The sequence below is a fragment of the Eleutherodactylus coqui genome, chromosome 1 (assembly GCF_035609145.1).
Source record: "Eleutherodactylus coqui strain aEleCoq1 chromosome 1, aEleCoq1.hap1, whole genome shotgun sequence".
Classification (NCBI taxonomy): Eukaryota; Metazoa; Chordata; class Amphibia; order Anura; family Eleutherodactylidae; genus Eleutherodactylus; species Eleutherodactylus coqui.
Genome location: NC_089837.1, coordinates 334,541,689 through 334,555,278, shown reverse-complemented (window position 1 = coordinate 334,555,278; position 13,590 = coordinate 334,541,689). Strand labels below are relative to the sequence as shown.

At 41.8% G+C, this 13,590-nt stretch overlaps 1 protein-coding gene across 3 annotated transcripts in view; it reads right to left on the bottom strand.

Moving 5' to 3' along the window:
- TRIM37 (tripartite motif containing 37) overlaps nt 1-13,590 on the bottom strand; it is a 97,893-nt gene that overhangs the window by 56,045 nt on the left and 28,258 nt on the right. For all 3 annotated transcript variants that reach the window (XM_066575822.1, XM_066575832.1, XM_066575841.1), the window contains exon 9: nt 7,588-7,712. In XM_066575822.1, the coding sequence (XP_066431919.1) occupies nt 7,588-7,712 (125 nt within the window). The remainder of the gene's footprint in view (nt 1-7,587; nt 7,713-13,590) is intronic.

Genomic DNA, 13,590 nt, shown 5'->3' with positions numbered 1-13,590 from the left:
TATAGTTGTTAAATATTCATGCGCTGCATGCTTACTAAGTGCTCGACGCATTTCCCTGTCCTCATTTGGGATAGTTCTTCAGGAGCGGGGCCCCGGATTACCCCAAAGTAGTGTTTAACAGTGATTGTGGATACCAGTTGCTAAGAACCAAAATTGGGACTTAGGGTATAGTCATACGCAAGCTAGAGTCATACCCTATAATGGGTATTCTGTAGCTCGGTCCTCTAGATACATCCACTACTATTCACCACAGAACGCCACTTGAGTAATCAGTTTTCCCAAGTGGTGTTTTGAAGTATGCTCGCTAGAACATACCTATATGTCCATTAGGGAGACTCTTATAAAAAGTGTGGCGTTCAAGTGCTTCACCCAAACCGTTAGGTAGGTCCGCGCATCTAATTGCCCGTATGAGAATCAGAGTCCTCCCCCAGTCATTAGCTACCATAGGGGGTAACACGTATAGTACCAAAAACCCAGTATGGTCTTAGGGTGTAACGATATACATGTAGCGGCACTCAAATGCACCGTGCTATAAACAAAAAAGTCGGTAGGACTAACTCGATTATTGCACCGTAGCACTTAACTGTAGGGACCATAGATCAAGGTCTCAAAGAGTGCAAGTGCTCATAGCCCCATTCAGTTAAATATTTAATGAGTGGGACACTAGCCTTCAGTATAGGTTTTTTCTAGTAAGACTAGCCTTGACTTCATTGCTCAGGGAAACGTCCCTATTTTTTGAGTCTAACTGAATGGGGCTATGAGCACTTGCACTCTTTGAGACCTTGATCTATGGTCCCTACAGTTAAGTGCTACGGTGCAATAATCGAGTTAGTCCTACTGACAGTCCTGTTATAGCACGGTGCATTTGAGTGCCACTACACGTATATCGTTACACCCCAAGACCATACTGGGTTTTTGGTACTATACGTGTTACCCCCTATGGTAGCTAATGACTGGGGGAGGACTCTGATTTTCATACGGGCAATTAGATGCGCGGACCTACCTAACGGTTTGGGTGAAGCGCTTAAACGCCACACTTTTTATAAGAGTCTCCCTAATGGACATATAGGTATGTTCTAGCGAGCATACTTCAAGACACCACTTGGGAAAACTGATTACTCAAGTGGCATTCTGTGGTGAATAGGAGTGGATGTATCTAGAGGACCGAGCTACAGAATACCCATTATAGGGTATGACTCTAGCTTGCGTATGACTATACCCTAAGTCCCAATCTTGGTTCTTAGCAACTGGTATCCACAATCACTGTTAAACACTACTTTGGGGTAATCCGGGGCCCCGCTCCTGATGAACTGTCCCAAATGAGGACAGGGAAATGCGTCGAGCACTTAGTAAGCATGCAGCGCATGAATATTTAACAACTATAGTATTGAATAACTACTCAACCCCATGTATACAGTTGAGCGAATACTCGATATACTATATAGGAACGGTAGTGGTGCACAGTCACTCAACATCTATATACAGTGCTGATGAGTTCTATCTCGGCAGCCCTGTACTCGATTACTACAATCACCGAGAACATCACGGAACATAGATCACCACCAGGCGAGCGCTCAGCGAGCATTTACGGCATGAGTGGCCTATAAAAACTACAGTACTAAACAACTACTCAATACCAATATACTGTTGAGAGAGGACTTGACATACTATATAGTAACAACAAGTATTGCACAACCACTCAACATCCTTATACAGTGCTGGGCAGCTCTATTTTGGAGCTCGGAACTTTTTTACTAAAATCTTTGTGAACATTACGAAGTGTGGATCACCACCAAGCTAGATCTCTATCCCCTAATCAATATTAAGGGACTAGCAACCATCAGCGAGCCCCTTGCAAGGGTCGACACTTGACGTTTGTCTTGTTAGTTTGTGTCCGTTAGTGTTTTATGTTAGCCCACCTTTTTTAATATTTTGTGAAATAAAGTTTATTATTTTAATCTATTCTATATCTGTGAAGAACCAAGAAAAATGGAATTGAAAACATTAGCAGAGTAGGATACCAATTCCTTAAAGTCAAATAATCCATGGTGCTAAATGTGTAACTTAAAGCTCCTGGAAACTAATGCAAAAGTCTGTAACAGGGTCCCCACCTACCACATGCCATTTATAATAGGGGTGTCTTCTGTAGCGGATTGGCATCCAGACATGGATATGACCATTATGTCTGTGCTCGCTGTAGCTACACCTTAGAGGAGTAATACCAAGACATTCATATAATGTTAACCCCTTAGTGACAGCCCTATCGTAAAACTACGTCCTGTTGTTGCAGGACGTGTATGGAGGGAGGTAGCGGCGCTATCTCCCTCCATACAGCGCGGGCATCAGCTGTTTATTACAGCTGACACCCGCGGGCAATAGCTGCGCTCAGCCGATCGCGGCTATTAACCCTTTAAATGCCGCGGTCAATTCTGACAGCGGCATTTAAATCCCCCGGTCAATTCTGACAGCGGCATTTAAATCCCCCGAACGCTGTTCGGGGGTCCCGCACGCTCCCCCCCCTCGGTGAGATCGGGGGAGCCGTGCGGGTGTCATGGCAGCCGGGGGCCTAATGAATGGCCCCAGGGCTGCCTTAGCAGACTGCCTATCAAGCCATCCACACAGGGTGGCTTGAAAGACTGCCTGTAAAAAAGCAATATGACGTAATGCTATAGCATTACGTCATACTACAGGAGCGATCAAAGCATCACATGTTAAAGCCCCCAGGGGGACTTCAAAGTAATGTAAAAAAAAATCAATAAAGTTTTTTTAATTGTTAAAAAAAAGTTATAAAAGTTTAAAATCACCCCCCTTTTGCCATATCCATTATAAAAAAAAAAAAATCAAAAATCATAAAAAATATGTATTTGATATCGCCGCGTCCGTAAAAGTCCGATCTATCAAAGTAGTGCATTATTTTTCCCACACGGTGAACATCTTTTTTTTTTTTTCCAGACGAACGCCAGAAATACAGTTTAGTCACCCTGTCTCCCAGAAAAAACGCAATAAAAAGCGATCAAAAAGTTGTATGTATTCCAAATTGATACTATCGGAAACTTCTGGACATCCCGCAAAAAATGAGCCCTTGCTCAACTACGTCGACGAAAAAATAAAAAAGGTATTGCGCGCACAAAATGACCGCAGAAAATAATTGAAAAAAATTAAATATCTTAAAAAAAAAAAAAAAAAAAAAGTACTACAGCAAAAAAAATGCTATACAAGTTTGGTATCGTAGCAATCATACTGACCCATAGAATAAAAATATCAGGTCATTTTTGTTGCAATTTGTGTGCTGTAGAAACAGGACGCACCGAAAGATGGTGGAATGTCGTTTTTTTTTTCCATTTCTCTCCACTAAGAATTTTTTAAAAGTTTTTCAGTAAATTATATGGTACAATAAATAGTGCTATTGAAAACTACAACTCATCCCGCAAAAAACAAGCCCACATACAGCGACATCGATGGATAAATTAAGGAGCTACGATTTTTTAAAAGGGAGTAGGAAAAAACAAAAATGGAAAAAAGCAAAAAAGCTCCGTCACTAAGGGGTTAAACATCAATATAAGTAAATCCTAATACACACTTCTTTAGATTTATTGCATAACCGCAGTATCACAAGACACGTTTCGGCCCGTGGGGCCTTCTTCAGCTGTCAAACATTATAACATGTAAGGTATTTATAACAAATTCCATTTCGTAAAAAAAATATCAGTAATCACCCTGGTAACCCAAGTAAACAAGAGAGTCCTCAAAATGAGATAATCAAAGCCATATAAAGAACCCAGCAGTCCATAATCCTTCTTCAGTGTTGCTGATTAACCTAAAAGGAAACAGGGAATATGAAATTACTCGGCTTATTTGATTTTTAAACTTTGGTAAGACCCCTTGGCTCCAAAGTTTGCAGTGTGTGTATTCAAGCCGCCTCCCGGCATAACAATAGATTAGTACTGCCACCTGTTACTCCAACATGTAACTATTCAATAACTGAGAACTTTAACTGTGCAGTAGTGTGTTTTTTCATGGAAATCAAAGGGTAACAGCAATAGTAAATTTCCAAATCTAATAGTCGATTTATGCTTACTAATACGTTGGATAGTTTCACCCACATACAGGAGTCCACAAGGACACTCTAACCTAATAATCAGCAATGCTGAAGAAAGATTGATTATGGACTGCTGAGTTCTTTATACAGCTTTGCTGACATTTTGAGGAGACCAGGGTGAAGATTACAGAGGTCATTCTGTACGAGATGGGATTTGTTGAATACCTTGCATGTTGTTCTAAGGTATGGCAGTTGAAGGAGGCTAGATGGGCTCAATAGCAATACATTAACAATTTTCTTTTAGTCTTGCTTCATCGGAGATCGACACAGGGGGTCATTATAGATTTCTTAAAATATCTCAGGGGCTTTAAGAAAAGTTATCTGGTGCTCACAGGGTAAGGTGCAGACAGATTTAGAAGAAAGGAATTACTATTGTGGGAGGTCCCTCTCCTGGAGACCTCCAAAAAGACAGCTCTCAGACAAAACAAGAGTCCTTGTCTTAATAGTGCAATATGGAAAGCTTTTTAATATTCCAAACAGAGCACATATGTGACAAGAGGAGGGGAAGGAGTCCAAAGGCTTATTTTCCCAATCAGTCACAGGTCTCTTTTGGCTCACGTATTGTTTGACAAGATTTAAAAAAAAAAAAATAAACACTATGGCATGTAGAGTCATAGGTTTACTATTGGAGGATAAAGATTTAACCCTTTCCAATGCACTGTCTGTCTAAAGACATTATAATTTAAGGCTGTACAGCTCCAATGTTGGAAGACATCCGTCGGGGTTCTCTTACTGTATATTGCCAGCCTCTCTGCTGTCGGAGCCTATCCAACGTGTCACCTCATGCAGTACTGGCTTTAGCCAGCATATAGCGCCGTTGTATAATGGCAGAAAAAGAGTAAGCCCCCTAGGACAATCAGGATACAAATTGGATTTGAAAGGGTTAATGAGAAAGCCATCAAATAAGGGTGGTTCCCTAGTTATTATGGACCGCCTTAAGGAGCTTTAAGACAAAACTATTATCGTTTTTAAAAAAAAAAAAAAAGGAAAAGTTAATTGTTCAGTCTAAACATGAGCCAATGACTGAACAAATGAGAATAATTTGCTTCTCGTTCGTCATTCAGTTTCCACAGGATTAAAAATCCTTGTTCGCAGGTTAACTTGTCGTTCAGGGTTTAAACACAGGAAACGCAAATAATTCTCATTAAACGAGTCTGCAATGAATCTGCCAGTTTCAACAGGCTGCACGAGTGAGCCTAATCTAAGAGAGGGAGATTATTCGAAAACGAAATTACAGGAAGTTGTCAAGTATAATCAGAGGTTCATTATTGATGAGGAAAAAACTAACAAATTGCCCACCTTTCTAGCCCATGAAACACCAGTGCCACCTGTTCTTAAGGCGCCCAAGACTAATTAACCCTCTGGGATGCCTGATAGTGGCTTCAGTGACTGTTTACTCCAATGTCGGTAGTCCTAGAGAAAGGCTTTTACGTCATTGTTAGAAAACAGACTTTTTTCTACTGGACACTCGAGAATTGTTAAAAGGTTATTAAGGAAATTGGTTCCATCTCTCGGGATTGCTGGCTAGTTGCAGTATATGTGGTTAGCTTATACACCTCTATTAAGTACATGAAGGGCCTTTCTGCTGTAGAACGAAATATTGGATTATAGGGTTTAATAAGTCTCTATTCTGTGTAACAAAAAGGGTTTTTGGATAAGGTTTTGACAACTACGTTAATGGTCAGGGATGATTTTTATTTATAGAAACTGGGTATAGCGATGGTGGTTCCTTCCCTGCATGCAAATGCATATATGGCTGCATTTGTAGAAGAGTTTGACATGCTATGAAAACAGCACCTGCCTATAGGCAAAGTATAGCGCAGATTTATTGATGTGTTTGGCATATGGGATGGGCCATGCGAGACCCTAGATTGCGTTTTCAAAGATATTAATTCAGTGTGGAGTGAACTTAAAATTTATAAATGGCAGTTAATCAGGAGAGAATTGGATACTATAATTACAAAGGGTGAATGGTTTTTATTTTTAAATACATACATAAATAAAATGTAAAAAAAAAAACAAATACAGGCAAGTCATTTAGGATCCATGACCACTTTTCTTGTGAATCATCTAACTATTGCACAGTTCAAGTTTCAAATTATTGAATAGTACATGTTGGAACAATGGGTGGCAATAGTGAACTATTGTTTATTATGTATTTTGAATACACACACACACACTTTGGAGCCAAGGGTGTCTAAATAAGGAATATGAAGTTACTCTGCTTATTTGATTTGTAAACTTGGTCATTTCCCTTTAGGTTAAATCAGCAAAGCTGAAGATTATGGACTGCTGGGTTCTTCATGCGGCTTTGATTATGTCATTTTGAATGGTTAAAAGGGGGGCAATTATTGACATAATTCTGTACAAGATGGGATTTGCTATAATTTTACAGTTGAAGGCTACACAGGCCAAAATGTGTCATTTGATATTGCGGTTATGCAATAAAGTAGCATTTGCTGGGGTTTACTTATATTGATTGGACCCGTTTTTCATGTGCACCACTAAGTAGTAACAGCCAGCGTGGCAATTGTTCAGATATTTATATTGGTAAACATTACCTCTGTATTGGATCTAGACAACATATTGTCACTTGACATCCCTGATAATGACATGACCAGGATGACCACAGTGTGCCCTGTGGACCCCTGTGCAAGTCTAACCCCTCAAACAAATGGCTATTATTCACCAAGATTGTCACATCTGCCTGCACAGAAGAGACCAATCATAAAATCGGTTTGACTTCCCAATAACCTCTGACAAGGGTTATCTATAGCACTGCATCTGTTTAATAACTACTCTGTGAGCACAACAATAAGATTACTGACTGCAGTTACGTTAATGTGACCCTTCAGTTCCAGAACAAAATCCTGTCTTTAGACAGAAGAGGAAAGGAAGTATGTTACCTGCAGTTCTTCTCCAATCAGCCACTTTTAGGCCCCATATTCAGCAGTAAAAGGCGGCTGAAGAAATTTTCTAACTATCAAATACACTGTGCACTGCTTCTATTGGTCAATGCTGATCACATGAGCAGCTCTGGCCAATCAGAGAGCAGGTATAGTGCATTGGTAGTCCAATGCTATCAATGTACTGTGAGAAATATTTAGTTAGTCTGAATATTGTGTTGGCCATCTTAAAAACAGGACCCAGAACCGGCAGATCAGAGAAATTGCAGAGAACAACTCCAGGTAATATACCCCTGCCCCCTCACACCGAAGGACAAAGTTGTGTCCCGAAACTGGTTGGTTGCTTTAACTGTTGTGTAGCTGGCCCAATATTATGGGCAATTCTGGGTAGCAAGCACAATAAGCGGTCACTAGGACAACACCACTGATATTTCTTCTAACCAGTACTATATGTTAATGGCAATAATGAATTTGTATGGAGCAAGTATCAAGTATTTGTGCTGCGAGTCCCTACAAAACTCAAGAGCTGTGCAAACAACCAAGAGCTTACTGTGAAGAGGTAGAAAGTACTCTGCTTGGTACCTTGTAAAGTCTGGTGGTACTGGGGTGGTGACAAAGGAAGCCATGGGTTTTCTGTGAACTTGCTGGAACATCATTAAAATTTCTGGGCTCTTTGAGATGAGTTCACTCTTACTGCAAGATCGAAGCTGCAAAATAAAGAAGGCTAATCATATAGAAGCTTTATGTGCAATACTACAATCTCTCTGTATGATCTTAGAAAAGCTAAAAATTTAATTTTTCCTTGCAGACCAAAGACAAAAAAAAAATAAAAATAAAAAATAAAAAAAAAAAAACCGATAATTAGAGCGTCAGCTGGACAACAGGCTAAAGTTTCCATAGCAACAGCTACAGTATATGAGTAAATGTATGTACACTGATCTAAGAGGGCAAATAAACATCAAAGGGCCAAGAAAAGATTTTTATATTCTAGAACAAAATACAGACAGGTAATGCAGCAGCTTGCCATAGTTTACATACACATCTGGTAGTTTGGGCAGCTTAGCATGCAAAAATGAACAAAAGCTCAATCCTTTTTCACATAAAGCCAAATATATTTTTAGAGGCTTTGTGCAACTATGTAGCCATTGTGTTTATTGCTGCAATGCATCTAAAATGAAAAAAAAAAAACTCAAACAAACAGAGGTGGGGGCAGTCTAGATAAACAGGTGCTCGTTAAGCTCCTCTTTAATAAGAGAATAAATACAGAATACTAGCTACCTGGAACAGGAGTCTCTCAGACCTGCCTGATCCCTAGTAAACGAACCAAGAAGGTTTAGGAGGATTTGGACGGCGGCAACAAGACTACTTCTGGTGCGACCTGGTCGACTGCTGGATCCCGGAGCCTCATCCCTTTACGCTTTCAGGTCTGACTGCTAATGCATTGGTGGTTCCTGCCCTGTGACCCCTTAAGACTAGCTCTGATGCTGGTACACAGGTACTTTGGGGCTTTTCTGTGATGGGCGCTCCTCCTCCCACCGATGCTACGCGTGAGGTGAGCAGCTAGGTCCTCTGGCCATGCTCCCTCATGCCCTTTACCCACAACACATGGCACACCCACAAAACTACACCAAGGTGACTAGTTTAGGAGCGCCCACTATGTCAGGAGCCCCATGTACAGGCTCCTTGAACTGCCCCTCATCTACCATTGTGTCAGTTTTTTGGTGAAGATTTTCTAGGATGGCGTGCTGGGCGCAATTTTAGATCTATTATAGTGATCTTTATAATAGGCATAGTCCATCTATCCTACGATAGGTGGCGCGCGTGTACCACGACTTTACAATGGTACAAAACTTTCGGTGAAAAAAGATGAACAAATGTCATCGAAGCTACAACTTTGAATGGGAAATTCAAGGGGGAAGATATTCTGTTGCACGTATTCCAATGATCCCAACAGATATGCCATTTGAATTCAAACGTTTACAGTTTCCGATGCGACTCGCTTTTGCAATAACAATCAACAAAGCACAAGGACAATCGCTGCAAGTGTGTGGGCTAGATTTGGAGAATCCGTGCTTCTCACATGGACAACTGTATGTGGCCAGCTCACGCGTCGGAAAACCGGATTTATTCCTGTATGCACCAGACGCAAGAACCAAAAATTGTGTATCCACAAGCACTCGAATAAATACATAGAATTAAAACGACACTTTGAAATGTTTTCCGTATAAAAATGAATACGTTTAAAAAAAATAAAAATTACACAATGGAAATTCAATGTTATAACGAGTTGCCTTGAATTTCCTTTCTTCTGAGGTTGCAGCAACGTGCGAGGGGTATGCTATTATTATAACCAACAGAAGTGACTATTTATTAGTCAGCAGCCACCTCTTCACTGCTCCATATAAAACTAAAGAACAGCAATACAGAGGACAAACGGATTACCACCCTCCACTTTAAAAAGTAGAGCACTGCTCTGGGACTTTGGTACTGTTCCTCTCAGCAGAGACAAAATCCCTCCAAAATTTAAAATTTGTATTTCCTCTGTAACATGCAAGGGAATTGTGCCCTAATTTTTAATGGATAGAAAGTTTCCTATACAAAATATTCACTGCAAAACATTTAGGACTTTGCTACCACCTAGTGGCTGGATAGGATAGAACACTTGACCACGTGCACTAAATAATTACTGAAGGAAAGTACTATTACTGCTTGACAAACCATTTTCGCCATATGCCTAGCTAATCTGGTAGTCTTAACTTTGTCAGCTTAAGGCCTCCTTCACACGGGCGACATGGCATCAACGATAGAAAGTCGCAGGGATATCGCGTCAATACTGCAATTTTGTAGCGCTACAAAGTCACATGACTTTGTAGCACCACATGCAAGGATTTTCAGGGGAGGCATGAAATGTAAGCCCTTCCCTGAAAATAAGCCTTAGCTGAAGAAAAATAAAAAATTAAATAAAATATACATACATCACCTCTACCCTGCTTTCAGCCCGGACGCATTTTTTCCCCGGGTCCCGGCACTGATCTTCTGGCCAAGGATTCAAAAATCCCCGCTCCTGGAAGAACTGGCTGTGATTGGCTGACGCTTATCCAATCACAGCCAGAACTCGATGAGTGGCTGTGATTGGTTCAATCACAGTCATTCATCGAGCATCGGCTGTGATTGGCTAAGCATCAGCCAATCACAGTTAGCGCTTCCAGGAGGCGGGGATTTTTGAATCCCCGTCCAGAAGAGAAGATGATCAGTGCCGGGAACCCTGGGAGAAGATGCGGCCGGGCTGACAGCGCGGGAGAGGTGATGTATGTGTATTTTTCCTGCAGTTAGGGCTTAGATTATAGCTTTGACAGGAGCATTTCCTATTGTCAAAGTTGTATCGTATCGCAGGAAAACGGCGTTTTCGTGCAATGCAACAGAGGAAGGCTCCATAGGGAAACAGGCTACAAAGCTCGCGAGGTGCGGGCATATCGCCAGACCCGCGAGGTTTTTGTGTTGTTTTGTAGCATGCTACAAAACATCACATGTGTGAAGGAACCCATAAGAAAGCATCAGCTTCTTACACATGCGATTTGTAGCAATGCTACAATATCGCGTGACTTTGTTGCCCGTGTGAAGGAGGCCTAAGGTGGATGACTTCATGACCAGCACAGGTTTATAAAACTCTGGTGAAGCCGTGCCCATGACGAGCGCCTTGAAGGGGACATTTATTGGAAGAGACCCTTTCTTTTACCCTTCCTCCCTCTACCCTTTTAGCTGATAAACCTAAAATCTATCAACAATGAATCCCTCTCAACTAAAATCGGGAAAATACTGTCAGCGTTCCAGTTCCTCAGTTAAACGAAGATCTAAAGCACTACCTGCACCAATCCCTCCAGATGTTTCTTCTGGATCATCTAAGAGCCTCTACCCTCTTTAAAATGTAACTCCAGTGAGCCTTAATCCTTTCCAATCCAATGTCGGGCCTGCCCCGACATCATAGTTTCCCTCCACAGCTCCGATGTCGGGGCAGGCCCGACACTGCAGTGCAGGAGTGCATCTGCACCCTATCATCAGACACATCAGGTGCAGATCCACTCCTGCACTGGTCCTCATTGAGGACCCCCGAGGAGAAGGCAGAAAGGGTTTTTAACCCTTTCTGCCTTCTTCTTTACACATTACATAGCACTCAATTAGCGCTATGTAATGCACGGCCGGTGATCATGTGACCGCCGGTGTTACCAGAGCCCCAGCGGTCACATGAACGCCGAGCCGGGAGCCTGCACCGTGGGGGGGCCTGCTTACCTGTCCGGCGTCTTCCGCATTCTCCCTTCTGCCTCCCGGCTCGGCGATCAGGTGACCGCTGGGTGCCACCTGACCCCATCGGTCACATGATCGCCGAGCCGGGAGGCAGAAGGGAGAATGCGGAAGACGCGGACAGGTAAGCAGCCCCCCCCCCCTCCCCCTCCATGGTGCAGTGAGCACCTGCACCATCCTGAGCTCTGTCAGTTCAGGAGGGTGCAGGGAAATGTATTTTTTCTCATCCATTTTCACCAGCTCCAATTTATTTGGAGCTGGGGAGAATGGCTGAGAAAAAAATAATTGGATTGGAAAGGGTTAATCCATTAGAAGCTACAACTACCCCTCACCCGGATACTGTAATAAAAATACAAATATTACAAAAAGAACTTACAAAAGTATCAGCTGACATTACCGCCAAACTCACAAAAAAAAAAGAAAAGAAGGGAGAGAGAGAGGGCTCCCCCTGTTCCCCGCTGCTACCCCCCACTCCCCTCTGCAACCCCCCGCCCCACAGCGCACCCGAGTACTTTTCACCCGAGTAGTGAAGTACTCGAAAATCGCGTTGCTCGATTGCGAAATCGCCCTTACCGAGTACATTCGCTCATCTCTATTCCTAACGCTATCTTTACACTAACTTCCCTGTTTACTCATAGGCAACTACTACAACCAAAACTAAAGGAGTCATTATCCATTTTGGCAAAGTCCACTTCACTCGCACAAACTATCGCAGACCCCTAAGGCAGTTACCCATCTTCTTAAAGGCTCCATATAGAGATTCCAGTGACCACTGTTGCATACGACACCCTAAACACTAGACAGACTCAAATTTTATCAAAATTATTTGAGCTTGGAGGCCAATAAAGGTTGTCACAGGAATCTTATGCAACGATTCGAATTTGTGTTCTCAACCCAAAATTGGACAGGTTCGTCATCTCCCTACTAACTACTCTCCCACTACTCCAACACAAATCAAAAACACAATCACTCCTTCAACACCCCCTAATTGACTCGGTGTGAAATGAAACTACTAAAAGATTTTACACATTTTTTAGCCCCTATACTTTAGATTTCAGAATTGATTATATTCTAGTACCTGCCTACTTTTCACCTCATAGCACATGTGCAAATTCTCTCTGTACCCTGGTCAAATCATAGCTCTGTGTCAATCATATGCAGTTCCTTAATATATAACCCTACTAATATTGCTTGATCCCTTATTAATTTCCTATTACCCATCCCAAGGTTTTATCCTCGCTGACGCCACAATTAAAACTTACTTCACATGGGCGAGTGCAATATAGAAAAATGAATCATGACCCATTATCGCGCTCGCCATCCATGTGAATTCCCCATGGATTCAAGGCTTTAGGTCAAAGCAGCCTCACATCACTTCGGGGCTGTAGCAAGGAATGCACAGTTTCTCCCATTGTTTTCAGTGGGAAAATTTGCATCGCATGCACCTAGCATGTGGTGCGATGCTGCCGCCCGGACTCTCTGAAGACAATGGGCGCTAGAGCACACACAAGATAGAACATGCTGCAATTTGTTTCCTGCATCGCGGTACCATACAGGAAAATATCACACATTTGTATGACCCGATTCAAAAGAATGGGGTTCATATTTGAGCGACATTTGTGCGCCTCGACGCACAAAATTTGCGATTTGGCAAATGTGAAGGCAGCCTTAGTTAAATATATTTCACAATTAATGTGTCTCCTTCCTCATCTCTAATAGTAAGCGGTACTTTAAGGCTTCCTTATCCAATTAGCTGCTTAACAAACATGTTGCATAGAACATTTGGAACTAGAACAAAAAAGGTCTTGCGGTTAGAGGCAGAGGTGAAGAAACATCCATCAGATACTAAACTCTGTGCACTCTCAGTCTAGAACAGTTAGATCTATGCCTTACAGATATTTTCAAACGTAAAAGCCAATGGTCTCGCCAACATTACTACATGTGGATGGTTTGTTGTTCAACATCTCTGGCACGCAGACTTCGATCAAACTCTCTCTCCCATGACTCCTTTCTGTAAGACACACACCAAACCGGCCGAGATGACAGAAAACCCACTTACTAGAGTTTAGACATTTTTTAATGAAAAACTTTATTCATCAATCGCACCCTTCCTCCCCAGAGTTATTAGTTTCTTATTTTCAAGACATTACACTTCCTACACTGTCTGAAATATTTCCAGAATACCTGGCTTTGGATATTAAAAAAAAAAAAAAAAAAAATGATATATCTATCATCAAATCACAAATTGATAAGTGGCTATTTGCTTTAGTGTTTTAATAACATTAA